The 17514-nt window shown below is 27.3% G+C and overlaps 1 protein-coding gene across 2 annotated transcripts; it reads right to left on the bottom strand.

The window, feature by feature from the left end:
• Nucleotides 1–2934: 2934 nt before the first annotated feature.
• On the bottom strand, nt 2935–16120 carry LOC112594939 (glycogenin-1). Of its 2 annotated transcripts, XM_025339957.1 has the most exons (8): nt 15571–16120; nt 8352–8487; nt 8072–8246; nt 5739–5901; nt 5547–5673; nt 5305–5485; nt 4255–4884; nt 2935–4100 (listed from the first exon to the last, which is right to left on the bottom strand). In XM_025339957.1, the coding sequence occupies exons 1-8, from the start codon at nt 15581–15583 to the stop codon at nt 3180–3182; spliced, it is 2346 nt and encodes a 781-aa protein (XP_025195742.1). In that variant the 5' UTR covers nt 15584–16120; the 3' UTR covers nt 2935–3179. The 2 variants fall into 2 exon arrangements, with proteins under 2 accessions (XP_025195742.1, XP_025195743.1); XM_025339958.1 differs by lacking the exon at nt 4255–4884 and having other exon boundaries at nt 15571–16113.
• Between the last annotated feature and the right edge of the window lie 1394 nt (nt 16121–17514).

The following is a 17514-nucleotide window of genomic DNA, read 5'->3' as shown; positions in this document are numbered from 1 at the left end:
ACAAGACCACAATGACCATGGCGTGTGGATAAATTTTCAGATGAGCTTAAAAGATCTTAAGTGTTGTCCATCTTCAATGGGTTAACAAAAAAAAAAATAAATAAATAAAATAAAATAAATAAATAACTGTCGAGAAAAATATACTATTTAATAGTATATTTTTTAAGCTTCAACACATTGAATAGGTACACTTATAAAATTACCTATATTTTATTTTCAGTATTATTCTTGGCGATTTATCATTATGTCGAAACTAATGAAATAATGACATCATGATTATTATTTAAACCGATAAGCAGGTACTAAATATAAATTATTATAAATTATTTTACGTTTTATAAATTCTATTTGTCACAAGTATTAATATTTAACAATGATAAAAAGTATACAAAATTGTTTTTGTAATTTACGAACTAAAGCGATATCGCGATAAATTCGCTTAGAAATATGAATATTACACGTTGATGTAATATAACTATTATAACTATTATTCCCATTTAAGGCAGGCATTAAGTACAACTATATAATAATTATAAATAACTGGCAATTACCAACAGAATAATTTTCAAAATATTAAAAATCATCAAATTTATTTATCAAATGTTTTTGGTCGAGAGTTAATAAAATAATATGCCGTGGTTCATATGTGTACAATTTTATAGAAATGTAATATGAATGATGTATGTAGGTAGGTACTTGGGTTATATTATAGCCACTTGGATAGATGTTTTTAAAGATTTTTTATAAATTTAACTGGGAAATTATTACGGCGACTAATACTTTACTCATTTATATATACGTTCGTGTGGTCCGTGTGAATACGTTAAACAAGCATTAATTTAATAATATAAATACATTGTTGTGAACAACTTAATGAGGATAGGTGCTAACATTGTGTGTAGATTGTTAAAGGATAATTAATATTATTTAAAAAATATTCTTCCAGAACATTTAAAGAAAGCATTTATAAACAGATTATTATTTATTTATTTATTTATTTTTTTTTTTTTTGATTATACCTAAAGTACATTTACCTAATTGTAAAACGTAGGTACAATTTAAGATTATAGTAAGTATAATAGATATAATTCACAATACTAAATAATTAACAAATAAAAACGTGTATTGATAATAGGTATACTTAGGTTAAATGAACTATCTATGAAAAGGCGTCATTAGTTTGAAATAATCCGGAAATTAGTTTTTCAAATAACTGATAATATTATTTTATTTTTATTTTTTTTTATTAATGATCCAAGTGAGTAATAAACCTATAGATTAAAATGGTTAAATAAAATAATTAACCAATTAATTAAAAATGTATTTCTATTAGTATACATTGTTTATTAATGCTTTTAGAATACAACCGTTCTAAAAGTTGATTTATTAATACCTAATTGTTTTAAATAAATTCTTTGGATTTTTAATATAAATTGTCAAATGTTTAAATGACGTATTAAAATCGACTAAAATTATAAGTAGTATATAGTTCACATTTATTTTGATTAAAAAAGTAGTCAGTGGACATTATATAATCATATAGATAACGCATATTAAAGTTAATTATTTATATCACAAATCGAATTAACATTAAATTATATATTTATATACGAAGTATAAATTTATACAAACCTGAAATATGTTTAATTATTTTAATGTTAAAATATCAATTGACATCAAAATCAGGAGTTTAATCTTACCAATAATTGAAGTAAGTGATAATCTAAAAATAAAATTAGAACATAATTATTAACCTTTAAATTGTTTAGACAATGATTCATATTATTATTTTTTTTTTATCCAAATTTATAGAATTGTTTAATATAAAATACTATATAATACTCGTATCACCATTTATCTAGATTTTTGAGTAGGTAGCAATGTTTTTGATTTTCTAATGGCTTCATTAAAAGTCGCTTGCAATAAATCACACATATAACAATGTAACATAAACATAAAAATTATTGAAACGTTATAAAATATGTTAGTTCGTAAAATAATTGTTATCATTGTTTTTTTATAAGATTATAAAAATACTTTTCTTTTGTCAAACGGCTTAGTTCGTAGAATAAAATAAATAAATAAATAATATTATTAGTTGTTCTGAATATATATTAAATATAAATGTATGCTTGAGAGTTGAAACATATAATATTATAACATACCTAAGAAAATAAAATAATTGAGTATTTTATTGACAATTAACGAGTATAGTTTAATATGACATTTATAAATAAAAAATGTGTGTCTTAATTAATATTACACACATTATCGGATGCTGTTTAGCATTTCTAATCTGTACATTCTTATTTTGATATAGATAATAATGTAATTTTAATTAAGTATTTGGTAATATAGAACATAAAATTTGATGAAAATATTATATCGTGAACTTTATTTAGTTCAAAATATAATCAGAATAATCATATCTTTATATATTTAAATAATTTCTCAATCATGTATAAATTAAATCAGTCAGATAATTCTAATACTGTGTGATTCGTCGATGTAACGACACAACAAGAACAATCCTATTTTATATTTTATTAAAAATTATTTTTATTAGCTTTGTAGATGTATTTTGTTTCACTTTAATTATTAATTTAACTTATGATAAGAAAAATTATGAAAATTAATGAATATAATATCACATTATCGTGTATCGCTGAATTAGATTATACACAAATTAAGTCAAAAGATGATTTTTAGAATTATATATTCAAAATAACTAAGAAAATACATTGTTTGATTTGATTTACAAATAAATTACAACAATATTTATAAATATAATATTATGTTCAGAAGAAAATTTATTTATTTTTTCCTTGAAAATAACAGGTGTAGGCAACCAAACATTGATATAATAACAGAAGTATTCACATATTTTAAAAATATAAATCCATTCATCTATTAAAATATTATCATAATCAAATAGTTAATTACTATTTCACGTGAATTGGTTTAATCAAATATTTTAATGAAAATCGCATATAAATAAGAATTAAAGTGTGCATGAACTTGGCCTAAAAACATTTATTGGCTTTGATTGTCCATTAATTAGTTTAGCCTATTTTTGTTAATAAAAAAGAAAATCAATAAAACTATATTACTCTGAGGAACAAAACAAAACGTGTATATAATAATATATGGATTGATTGTAATATTGCTTTATTATAGTTTTATTTTTTCTCGGGAGATTTAGCGTTTTTAGAACCACTTTGCGATCCTTTATTAGTACGTTTTGGGGCTACTGGTGGATCGTTTGAAACTAATGGTGTGGAATTATCAACAGAGATTTGGGTTGCTTGAGCTGTTTCTGGAGGCTGAGGTACGCATGTTACTGGCTCGTCCGTTTTCGGTACAGGTGAACTGGATTCAAGTGTACTTTTTTCAAGTTTTGAGGACTCTTTTGACACAGTACCTGCATCAGAAGACAGTGTTTCCTTTACAGGATCCACTAGTTCTGGTTTCGGTAATTCTTGTTTCGATAATTTTAAAGAACAAGCGTCAGATACCGGCAGTTCTTTTACAAGTTCCACGGATTCTGGCTCAGCCGATTTTAACTCCACTGACGGTTCAGACTCTTTAACAAGCACATCAGATTTTACTGTTTCTTCGTTAGATTCTACAGACAATGGTTTTACTGTTTCTTTAGCTTGGGTAGCAGGTGTAGTTGGAGGTGTTGGAGAAGTAACAGTAGGAGTATCGGGTGTCTTTAATTCTTTCACAATATTCTTGGATAGGTCAAGCTTCACCAATGGTTTAACAGCTAGATCACTACTATCGATTTCAATCTCAGAACTCACTGGTGGAATAGTAGTGGATGTTTTTTTCAAAACAGATTTCAATGGCTTTGGTTCTTCAGTATGCACAACTTCTGGCGGCGTAGATTTTTTCACAGCAACAGTCTCAATACTAACTTCTGGAGTACTTCCAAGAGTTTCATTAATCTTAGACCATATATTAGAAAAGCTGTCCCTGCCTAAATAATCCACGTTTCCTTGTTCCCAAGATTGACGTCGAAGAAAATCTTCTAGAGCTTTTTGTTCAACGGTTTTTTCACCCAATGAAACCCTTGCAAATTGTCCAGCCAAACCACCCTGAAAAAAATGTATACATTTAAAAATATATAAATTGAAATTAAAGTTTTTCTGAGATTGATTGTATAGGTATGTGTATGTGTATGGTATATCTTGTACATATAACATATTAAATTCTACGATTATGTACACTTAATAATTATATAATACTTACATTTATATGACAATTCTGATCCTTAGGTACCTCGCAATGTGTCGGAGAATCAGGACGACAGTTATTTACACTTAAACTGGAAATAGGGTTATTGGGAATATCATCAGAACATGCAGGATTTTGTTTATCACTTATTGACCAACTTGGCTCTGGCATTTGTACTTGCTTTTGCTCATTGAATTCTCTTACTTCTTCAACATTTTCACTATTTTTTTCATCATTTTCAAATGTATTACATTCTTCAACTAGATTATTCTGAAAACTACAGTCTCTTGTTTGCTCTTCCGTATGAAAGTTATTTATACAATAATTATTTTCCATTTCTTGTTCACCATGATTATTCAAATATACTTCCACCAAATTTCTATCACCATCAACATTTATTTTTTCAACTTCATAACTTGTTTGCTCAATTTTTTCAACCAAATACTCATCCCAAGGGTCAATAAAATCATAATGATCCTCTTTTGGAGGATCATAAGTAGGAATATTATAATAATTATTTGAAGTATTGTTATCAAAAGTATAATTATTTTGATTATAAGGACTATAATTATCAGACGTATTATTGTTATTATAGGATTTGGGATGAAAATCATAGGAATAACGGCTACTGAGGCGACTTTCTATCTGTGTAAAAAAGCAAAAATAAAACAAAACGGTGCAAGTTACTTGTGTAAAATAGAACATGTGAAAACAAATTATTAAAAAAAATACACCACATAAAACTAAATGAGTGCATGCAAAAAGCCAAATAACCATTGACAGAAGCCCCAGCAGCAGTTATGAAGGATGAGTGTATGCATGATTAATTTAAAAATTAAATTTTAAGACTAATATTTAGTAAAGCGTTTAATCACTTTACATACCATTTTGGAGTAGTTGTAACACTGGATCTTTTGAATATTTCTATTTGAACTTTTTATACGAAACAAGTTAGTTTAAGCAAACAATTAAAACAATGATTTTATTACATAGGCATTCGATTCCAAAATGTAAAGGTAAACCATATAAATTGATGAATTAAGTAGTACGTAAGTAATATGTTACCATTTCGGTAGAAAGTTCGGGATGAACATGACGACAGAACAAATCCCACCAAAGTTGCAATAATTCTTGTAATCCAGACCCTCCATGTGTTGATGTTACAAGTCTAGTTTCAGTATTAAACGACTGAAGCCAGGGTTTGCTGGAAGATATAAAGTGAATGATCTTCATATTTTGGCCAAATCTGAAAATTACGTTTAGTTACAATGTATTTTAAAACAAAGAAGGTTACATTAATTTCCTACTGTTTTAGTGCCGGTAAATATGAATATGTAGATGACCAAATTACATTGTAGGTAAACGATAAATGTTTTGAAATATCTGTATTAGACCATTCTTTGAAAAACATATTTAACAGCCCTTGGTCTCCGCCTAAAAAAAAAAAAGACGCGAGCATATTCAATACACAATAATTGTTATAATAAAACACACTTTACCATCGAATGATCCTCTGGTCCTTGCAAATTCTAACAACTGGCCAAATGTGTCCTGAGAAGGTTTATATACAAAGACACCAGAGTTGAAACAATCTGGCCACCCTGGATCCGGAGCAGCTGATAATTCTTCACGTTGAAATAGTTCATCACAGTTTTGCAATACCTTTTACATATAATAATAATTTAATAAAATATGACGCACTACTTAAACTAGTTTTCTGTACTAAGTTCGGCTAATTTTTTTTTTTTATTACAATCAAAAATCGAACTTTGTATTCATTAATTTGTATATTCGTTTAAACTTACTTTGGGAAATATTGTTTTCTTGCAATATAATTTTTATTTTTATTATATATACATACATAATATAAACATAACGAATAACAAATAATATATGGTTATAACAGTAATCCTTAAAATATTTACGCTTTTATTTTTCTTTATACTTTATTGTTTATACAACATTTACAACGTAGGTTAATTATATATTATCAAGCCTCATGGTTTGTCAAAGTAAAAGCGAGTGATACTCATTAGAAAAAGATATTTCATAATATCCTAAGTATCAAAAGAAAAATTAATAATCATTTTATATAATCATTTTACCTACTTTTAAAAATATTTATGAGTGTTTTAAATTGTTAATATCGATAGAATACTTACAGTTACTATATTAATGCTAACACAAAATAATTTTTTATAATAACTAATTCTTATATTTAACCTATTCCTAAATGCTACACAGCTCTAATTCACATAGTAAGATTGTAGGATACCTATATTTTATTAAGCAATGCATAATTAATCAATATACGTAGTACTGTTACAATGTATATTAAAAAATAACATCAAGCCGTATTTTTGTGATCTCCGATTGGCGATTTTACATTATACTTTAGTAAATTTATGTAAGTGATTCACATTTTATACATTAAAACCGTGTAAATGCGCAGAGAACCTCAAATTCTTTGGAACGACCCCAAATACAAAATGTCTCAAGTGCTCCGACGTTGGCACATGTCTAAAAATACTAATAAATAACTGTGCTGAATAAATATACATTTTCGTAACTACGCATTACAATCTAAACTAAAATTTGCCACTGATTAGACATTATTAGACATATCAAAGAAAATTTTAATTACCAGTAGCGTATAAAATATAAATACACATGTACACGTATAAACAGTCGCATCCTTCTTTCTACAATATTAATATCATAATTTTTTTTGTAACAACGTACCAGTAAGTTAGTGGTAACTGGCAGTAACCAGTTATATAAGTAAATTTATAGGTGAGATAATATTTTTTTTTATAAAAATATTTTTATATTAATTTATATACGATAGAAAATGAGTAGATGACATTTTTCTTATAAGACTTAAGAGTAGCTAAGGATGTTGTCGCTATAATATTGAATTCCTTACAACGTTATCACTACTATCAAAACTAACATATCATGGGTGCCTAAAAATAAAAATTCAGGGAGGGAGGGCAGTAACTTAATTTTATTTAAAATCAAAAACAGTTATGAGTATTGAATATCATTAATGAATGTACCTATATTATGTATTTGAAAAAATTATATTATCATAATCAAATATTAAAAATATTATATGTGTAATATATTCATATTACATTTTACACGTTACACAAATTTATTTAAAATTTTAATTTCTTTATAGTTCATACCGTAAAACGTACCCATTCAAATAGAAATTTTATCAATAAAAATATGAGTAAGTGAGTGATGGTAATTTTAATCCTTATCCAATATAATATACACCTAATATTTGTGATAAAAATATTTTGCAATTAAGACGCAGAAGCAGTTTTATATTTGAATCTTAATGAAATAATGAAATGTACTGGGGATTTATACGAAGTTATTGTATTTGTTTTTTTATATTTTTAATATTAATATTATAAAATTATGGTATATAAATCTAATAAATATATGAAATAAAAGTTATTGTTAGATTAACAATTTAGTCATTAAATTACCTAGATTCAAACTTAAAATGAAACAGTTAAGCTTACATTTAAGAAGTATTTAGAGTATCCTTGTAACTCATTGTTTAAAAATGTACAATGTACATATATTATTATTGATAATATTGCTTGCTTAAAAAAATGTATAATAATTGACTGTAAAAGTGTATTGTTTTGGAGCTAATTTTGTGTACCTAAACTATAATTACTATAATTCATATAACGTAAATATAAATAATTATTAAATAATACATATCAACGTGTTTAATGAAAATTATTCCATCGTGAATAAAATGTAATAAAATTTAATAAAATTTAATAAAAAAAATTATTGCTTATACCAATGTGTCTGCGTCGAGGAACACGCATTTATCATAATTGGTAAACGTCCAGCAATGCAATTTGGTGAAAGTCACTCCTAGTTCGGGGCGACACATCAGAGCCAAGTGTGTTTGATCCCTAGAATCTAATACATCCACTACTTTGACTTCATCGAATACGGCTTCAATTTGTTTCCTACAAAATAATTAAAAACAAATTTTTTTAGAATTCACATGAAGAAAAAAAAAATATAAGTGGAGCAAAATCTTAATGTCATGAATTTTGTATATTCAATCATACTTCATAGGCACCGTTACGCCGGGTGTAATTAGTATGGCCAATTTATGCGCTGTCTTAACGGCTTTCAACGAATGCGCTAAGACCAACGCTCCTAACGAATAGGAATCGTTTGTGGCTAATGTCACCCATGCATTGTCTGAAAAAAAAAATTAAAAAATCGATAAAAATATCATATATATTTAGCAAATCTTGAACACACAATAGTATATTTATTTTATACGTATTTTTAAAATACATATAACTAAAAAGAGGAATGCGATTATTTAAAATAAATAGCATAACTAGAAAAAGAAATATTTATCATTATTTGTCAAATGTAATAATTTATAAACAATTTTAAGTCAAAATAAAAAGCAATAGATAATGACACAATAACACGATCATTGATTTACTAAAATCTCATCAATATAGTAAAATCTCAATAAAAAATATGATCACATCATTTAGATTAGAATATTATAATTTAAAAAATGTACAAACATCGTGTTTTTAAATAATAAATTTAAAAAATCAACAATTTACAGATTCTTTTACTTAAATGAATATAATGAATATTAATAATAATTAAAAAAAAAAGTAATTGCTGATACGACCCTCCCAGTTCAACACATATGCATCCCTAAGACCCTAAATGTTATTGTTTGAAGTCTGATTAATGATTTGATCTATGATCGATGCTACTTTTGTTTACTGCGGTTTGTTTGTCAATTATTTTGATTTACTGATATGTGTGCTTTAAAACCAATTTTCTAATTTATCAATAGAAATTAATAATAATAATAATAATAATACAGCATACTAATTTGCTATAGAATAACCATGGTAAGTTATCAAATAATAGTTTATTATATTTAATGATAAGGGCACCGGGTATTATATTTTAAAATTTAATAAAATACATATTTTTTAATCTCAATTCTTACTAAAATCTATAATTGTAGCGATTGTGATTATTGGTAAATATTTATTTTTCATTAATTAATAAATTAAATACTATTTATTATACTCGTAAGAACCATAGTGATAGTTTGCTTAATAATTTTCCCATACTTATAATTCAAGTCATTACCTTTGGTCGACAATTATTTAGTAAACATATCAAATGTAAACATTTTTTCTGAGTTTAAACCTTAAATATGATTGAATTCGGTCGTCTTATTATAATTACTTTTAAAATAGTTATATCCGTATATATGGTTTACAAAACCATAATTAATGAAGATCGTTTGTCAGTGTTAAACTACTGGTGTACGATTGGTTTCTTTGCATTCGTGGAGTATATTACCGACAAGTATAGCCATATATTTTATTTGATTTCAAAATGAATTTGCTCTGCGCTGTAAATCTATAGCAGTAATCATATTTTTTATGAATAGTTTGTAAAAATGTTGTAATTTATTGCAATCAACTTGTTCAAAAATAGTATGGTCTAAAAGAAAAGCCAACAAAAACTCATTTCAAAATGCAATGGTTTATACTTCTTTTTAACTTTCAGGTTGTTTAACTGGTTACCATTTTACCAAGAAATTAAACTTGGCATTTCATTGTGGCTATATTTCACATTCGGGATTCAACGATTATATACCAAAATAGTAAAACCTGTGTATCAACATAGTAGCTCAATGTTCAATCGTTTTATGGCCATTACAGACATTATGTTCATGAATTTTGGGCACATTTTTTGGAGTTTTACAAACCGTGTTTAATCATAAAATTCAAATAGATGTTTACATTTAAGATTCCACACGAATTATTTAAATTAATGTAAATAAATAAACTGAATTATTTATTTATCAACTATTTTGATGAATGCGGCCACATATATAAATTAATTTTTTAATATAAATAATAATTTAATGTTCGATAAACCTTAATAGTTATTCAATGTTATTTCTGGTGAATTACTTCTTGTAATAATTTTGTAAATTCATAGCAATTAGATGAATGGAAAATTTGTTGTTAATCCTTTATAATTTTATATATTTTTCACTAAACTTTTTTGGAATACATATATTATGTGCACACAATTATACCTATTAATAAATGTATTTTTATTATTTGTAAGAGTTGCGATTAAGATGACACAGCTTTTTTTAAGTAAATTTAAATTTTGGAATCGTTCCAATGCTTGTTGTTTTGGTCAATATATTACTGATTCAGCTATGAGCTATCGATTAGTTTAACCACATATAGGTAATTATAGTTTATGATTTATAAGTTATTAGTTATCGTAATTCAAATTCATAATATAATGCATTATAAACTATCATATAAGTATTATAAAGTAGACAATTAAAAAGTAATAATATAATATTAAAATATTTTAATCAGCAGTCTAAATTTTAATAATTATTTTTTTATTAAGTTAACGTTATTTATATATTATTACATACATATTTTATAGGCGTGTGCAACATTTTGTTTTTAGATTTATTAATCAATAACAACTACACTTTATAGAATTGATCATATACAATTTACGAGCCTAACTTTTTGTTAATTCAATAACTTAATTATATTCTGATCAATGAAATTAAATATAATATATATAATATTTTAATATGAGGTATAATCGTGTATGAAAATTTTAAATAATTATTCAATCGATGCTTTTAAGTGTCTTATTAATTTGGAATTTACTTTTAAGAATCAAACAATAAAACAAAATTAGTGCTGGGCATAAAAGTATGCAAACAGTAAAAACATAATTTAATAGTATGATACCTATTTACTATGTCATCCACAATATCTATTAATGGCATTGTATTAATGTTAGTAGCTACTATAGCTAGTGCATAGTAATGTTTGTATACAGATTATATTATTATATTTTGTAGTTATTCTATAGGTATATAGTAAATGGATTAGTAGTGATTGTTTTACAATATTTTATTTTTGATTTCTGTGTTAATTTGTGATCAACTATGTGATTTCTGTTAGAAAATTTATTTAATTGATACTTTAAAGAGCCAAAAGTAAAAACGCCTAGTATTTACTTTAAAAAAAATAATAAAAAATAGGTAAACATTTTGATTTGATTAATGGACTTAAACACTTTTATTTGTGAGTCAAAGTAAAAAAAGCTATACAATTTAGACATTTCAAGTTAAAAAAAAAAAAAAAAAAAAAAAAAAAAAAATAGGTAACCATTTTTGTTATTATGTTTTTATTCATAAAATATTTTTTTAGAAATTTTATTTTATTTTTGATTTAAAAATTAAATTTTCAAAATATTGAAAAAATATTTTAAGTTATTAATACCATAATATTGTTTACACATTAAATATTTTCAACTTATTTTACGATACAATAATATTGACTTAGCATAAAACAGCTATTATGTGAAATAATATTATAATAATTATAAAATACATGAGATTTATTTATGGCTAAAATGAATTCAATTTACCGTAGTATAAATAGACAAATAAACTACAAAAAGCTACAGAAACATATAATAAAATATCCTTCGAAATACCATTCAATAACACATGACACCTACTATACAGACTACAGAGTATAGATAGAATCGAGCAAAATCATCGGATTTTTTTTAGTTAAATAGATACTTACATAAAATGAAATTAATTAAATTCACTTGAGAAATAACGTAATAATTTTGAATTACATTGAATAAGTCTAATTTTACGTAGAGTATCTTATATGGATTTAATTCATAATTAATTTATAACATGCTGTAAGCATAAAAATAATATCGGGCTATGAAGTCAAAGATATGTTTTAACTAATAATAATAAGAAGAAGAAGAAGAAAAAGAAATAGTATTTTATTTTAATTCAATTGTACAAATTACATTTTCTTTAAATAAATTAGGGTCAGCCTAGGTCATTTTTTGAGTTATCTATTGAAACAAGTGTATAACATTATAACCAATGATAATTTTGAAATTAACTATAATATTATATTATATTCCGGCATTTGACTTTGAATCTAAAAATAACATGATAAGACATTACAAAATATAAATATATATATATATATATCAAAAGACCTTCAGGTAAATAGTAAATTATTAAAAACCTAGCTATTTAAACATATTCATTTATATATAAAAGTTCTTTTGAACAATTATTAATCTTAATGTTTATTCGTAGTTATCAGAGTTAAAAGTTTACTAACGCACAAACATTTTAACAGCATAGGACTGTACAAATTTACTACCTATTATAAAATAATAATATAGTTAAAAAAATACTGATAATGAATCAATATAATATTTAACATTGTTATGAACGTTAGCTATCAAATAATTCATAGGTATCCATTACGTAAGAAAATTAGTTTTGGAAAAATTATAAGATATACCTATTATTACAGACATATAAATGTTATCAGTCGAGGATATTAACGAGTTCTATATTTTCGATTGTTGTTAAAAGTAATACATTTATAACTTAGAAGTATAGAAATAATTATATATATTGTATACTGTATACTGTATTTTAACTTTTCAATGAAAACGAACTATATATACTTAAATTTATTGAAATTGACAATTTTTAAACATTCTTAATCATCATAACGGATTTAAATTTTAAATTATATTCATCGTGTATCAAAATATTTATTTGTTAAATTAATATTTATGGTGCCAGTGAATTACTTTTAATAGCGAACTTTGGAGTAGATAATCTTTATGTAACATAACTGCAGTAGAATAAGAGAAATGATACTGGGAGTATTAAAGTAAATAATTTGCCTTTAAATAAATTATGGTCGTTATCACTATTCACAACACAAAGAGAGTACAGCTTAAATTCAATCGTCAAGTTCAGTTAGTCATTATTACCAAATTTAATAAACAAGTTCAGCATTAATTCGAGTAAGTAGGTAAACTCAAATCATTTAAATTACATTTATTATTTAACTGTGATCAATATTCAAATCAAACTATTATTCAAAATCAATGAAAATAAATAAATTATATATAATTTGATTTTGAGAAACTCTTTTATAGTTTATCAAATTATACAAATTGTAAAATAAACATATTATTCAACTTTCAACAATTTAATTCAAAATCACCTTAATTAACCATATAATTTACACTCGTTTGCACTTAAGTTATCATGTCAATTGGTTATAGTTATTGCTTATTAGTTATTACCTTTTATTCAATTATAATAAACATTAACCTTTTGTGACTGGCTTATGAAAAAATATGTTATTTAATCATAAATATAATACACTGTTTAAAATATAAATAGTTTCATATTTTTTATCTAAGTTTTTTTTAACCAGTAAAGTGTATTTTAGGGTATCACTGAATTAATATCTGATTCAGTATACCTAATAAATATTAATACATTTCAATTCCTAGGTACTGGATCTAATTATAACTGTTAAATGTGATACGTATTTTTGACAAGTTATTTAAAAAAAAATTAAACTCAAAATTGTAATTAAACTTTCATTTATCTCATCAAAAAGTCTTCATTTTATACTAGGTATAACATAAACTCGCTAATTTTTAAATATATTTATAAGCATAATTATTTGAAACCATATTCAAATCAAGATAAAATATATCTAAATTCAAAATAATTTAGGCGTGAAATTTAAATTTCTATATTAGTAACATTGGTGTAGGTAATCAACATTTAATATTATACTTACATAATATGCAAGTTAGATTGGTTATATTTAATTATAATTTGGCGTAATTGGTAAATCATTATATACATATTTCAACGTTTTATCTGTGAAACACCTTTTGGAATAATAATAATTCACAACTAACAGGTAATTCCGTTTCAATAAAATACTTAAGATAAACTAAAAGATATATTTGAGTAGTGGTTGCAGCTGATCAAATATCATCACTATCAAAAATGTAGATAATTTCGATCGCATTGAATAATATTTACTTTGAGATTTAATGGTATATGACGATCTATATACATGTGATGAAAGGTACAAGAATATAAAATAGAATCAAAAGCAAAAAAGCGCGCAACCAAAAATTGAGAGTTGAGTATTATGCGTAGTTATAACTGCGCAATCGTTGATGTAATAATAGAGCGGACCACTCCTACGATGTATATATATAGATGTATAATTATTGAGAAACGAGAAAATTCGTCATGACTATAGCCGTATTACTGTTGTCGTCCCTGTTCCGTTCAACAACACGGTAAAGTCGACGGGGATTGTGTTGGAGGTATGTAAGATTTTTTTGAAAATTATATAGGTCACCTAACGAGGTCACAAGCACTTTTTTTTTAAATATTTATTTGTTTCTTTCAGTCTATAGATACGAACTTTTTGTTGCGCTAAAATACCGAATTTATATTAAACATTTGGATTTGATTACATTACATTAATGGTTACTTTGTTGTTGTTTTCAATTTTATTAGCAGCTATAAATGATATTTCAATAAATGATCGTGGTTTCTAAAATACATTTTACTAAAAAATCATGTTGAAAGGTCATACACTATCACCTTCATCGTCCAAAACTAAAGTTCGATTGGTATTATCGTCTAAAGATGTGCGGGTTAAGAACATTGATATCCACATAGAGGTCGGGGGGGGGGGGGGGGGGGGGGGGGGGGGGGGGGTTAAAAGTGCAAACGACGGACGTGCCTGTACACAATATCGTAGTATAACAACTGTAAGAAAACACGCGGTCTAGTCGTCACCTTGAGAACGGATGAACGAGACTAAAAAGAATATGGCTAGAGATAGAGTAAAAGTCGCGATCTTAGGCGTGTAGGTCGAAAACTTGTGCGCAATAAAAAAACTAGCATACATAATATATAAAGTATAAAAATACATTGTACGTGCGAGGTTCGTCTGTACCGCATAACATACAGAGTGTATCTGGAGGCTTTGACAATTTTACACTAAAATAATAATTCAAAATCGTACAAATTGGAGCCTCAGATATTATTATTATTATGATTTTATTTTATCACGCCTCTGACACATCCCCAGCCCGCCAGCACTATAGGCATTACACGGTAAACCATAATCGACCTGCCCGTACGGTTCTCAGTATCTATGTATATATAATATATATATATATATGTAGTTACGCCAAAATGTTTCACGGAACTACACGAGAATAACACACCAGTTACTATCGAGTACCGACTAGTATTTAACATATTATATATTAGACACCCGATACACCCTATATACACGTATTACTACAATAATAATATAACATGACGTGCACAGTGGTAGTTTTACTCACTCGACGACGACATGATTCGCGTATCGCTTTTCACTGGTCAGTAGATGTAAACTATTGTAATATGTCTCCTCGGCCGCGGACTCTGTTGTCCTGATGCAGCGGGCGTGCTATCGGGTCACCGGACACTCGCGAACAAGCGTGTGTGCAGGTATACTTGCACGGGTCTCTGGTCAGTCCGGTCTCGGGGTTGGTCGGTTCGTTGCACAACAATGTTCTCGCTGCACGCGCTATGTCGCTTCAAGTACGTGTACGATTCGTGTGCGCGCGCGTATGTAATAATCTTCGCGAGTGACAACGACGTCGAGACTGGGAGGAAAAATTTTAAATTTTAACCGACGACAACCTATTTTTAGAATTTACGACGGTGGTGTTTTATTTTGTATAAAAATAATGCACGTAGATTATTGTATAATTTTCTTTTCCTCCCGGAAATGCGTTATGCGGCGAACGACGAGAAGCGACAACGATGACGAGACCCGGTCAATGTGCACTGCTGCACGAGAATGACGAGCAATACGACGCCACAACGGGCACGTCCGATACGGCCGTGCGGCGATTGTGCCGCTGCCGTTGCGTGCGTCGCGATTCCGGCGGCAGCGTTCGCCGATCGCACAAATTCATTTCGATTGCGTTTTATAATAAAAATAACGATGGACGATTGTGATAATAATTATAAATAACAATATAACGTGCGCGTACGACCATATAAACGCAAAGAGTGCAACGAAATGCTGTTTTCGAGGCAGTCTTTTAAATTGTTGTTCTGTCCTGATGTTTGTCGTTTGTGCCGCGGACCCTGCAGGGAGAGAGTTATAACCACAGCAATTAAACGAACGCTTTTATTTTTAAAACTAAGCACTAGTATAAAAATCAAAAAGTTTCTATCGCGTCTGGGAAATAATCATTCCTAGACAATATTGTTCTCAATAGGATAACTACTAATATTTTACTCACTCGTTACACAAAACATCAAAAAGCCAAGTCTAGACTCCGCTAGTCCACCCTGACTACTCCGAAGAGGGAGAGGCTTTCAACAACACGCACTGTCTTATGACAAACCAAACGTCTGATACTGCACTACTCGTGATACTCGTGTGGTGCAGTCAGAGCAGATTTTCACAATTTTTACGAACACATAATTATTCGAGTCTCGTTATTATTATTTGCTATAGGCACAGTAAAAAAGAAAATCCTGACCGTTCGAAAGGGCACCACACACATGATACTCGATGCATTTTTTTTATATTTCAAAAATTTCGTCATTGTGCCGGCATAATAGCACTATAATACGTTATAATAAAGTATATTAATTATGAATTATGATCATAGCATATGATCATACATAACAACTCGAGCATATACCTACGATATACCTAGTACCTTCGATAATGGTACGCTGCAGCAGACCTCGCGGTAGACGATGCATTCGTGTACAAAGGCCACTGCAGGCAGTACTAATGATACAATATTTCCACGTCTATCGAGGGAATGTGACGACTGACTGTAAAAATGTACAACGTAATTTTTTAACGTTCTGTATACAACATATAATATCCGTGCTGTCATGTGAGCACATGTACAATATATTATTATGTACGTGTGTTGTACGATGATATTATTATTGAGACCGCCAGCTCCGATGACGTTACCTATTACGATTATTTCGTAAAATAACGTCGTATCCGATAACGGCTGCTAGAACGTATAATAGTAAGTAGTTAACACATAATGTAATAGCATAATACACGCAGCCCTCTGCGTACACAACGTTATGATGATGATGTGTGGGACCCCGCCACGAGACGATGCTCTTATCGCTTTGGTAATTTTCTCTCAACACGCACCGATAATAATATTATTATTACGATAACGACGACGACGACGACTGTGATAGGTGTATATAAATACACATATATATATATTATACCCTTTGACCGCAGTTAT

Source organism: Melanaphis sacchari, unplaced genomic scaffold, assembly GCF_002803265.2.
Source record: "Melanaphis sacchari strain LSU unplaced genomic scaffold, SCAv2.0 Contig24_pilon_pilon, whole genome shotgun sequence".
Taxonomy (NCBI): Eukaryota; Metazoa; Arthropoda; class Insecta; order Hemiptera; family Aphididae; genus Melanaphis; species Melanaphis sacchari.
This window is presented reverse-complemented; position numbering and strand designations above follow the sequence as displayed.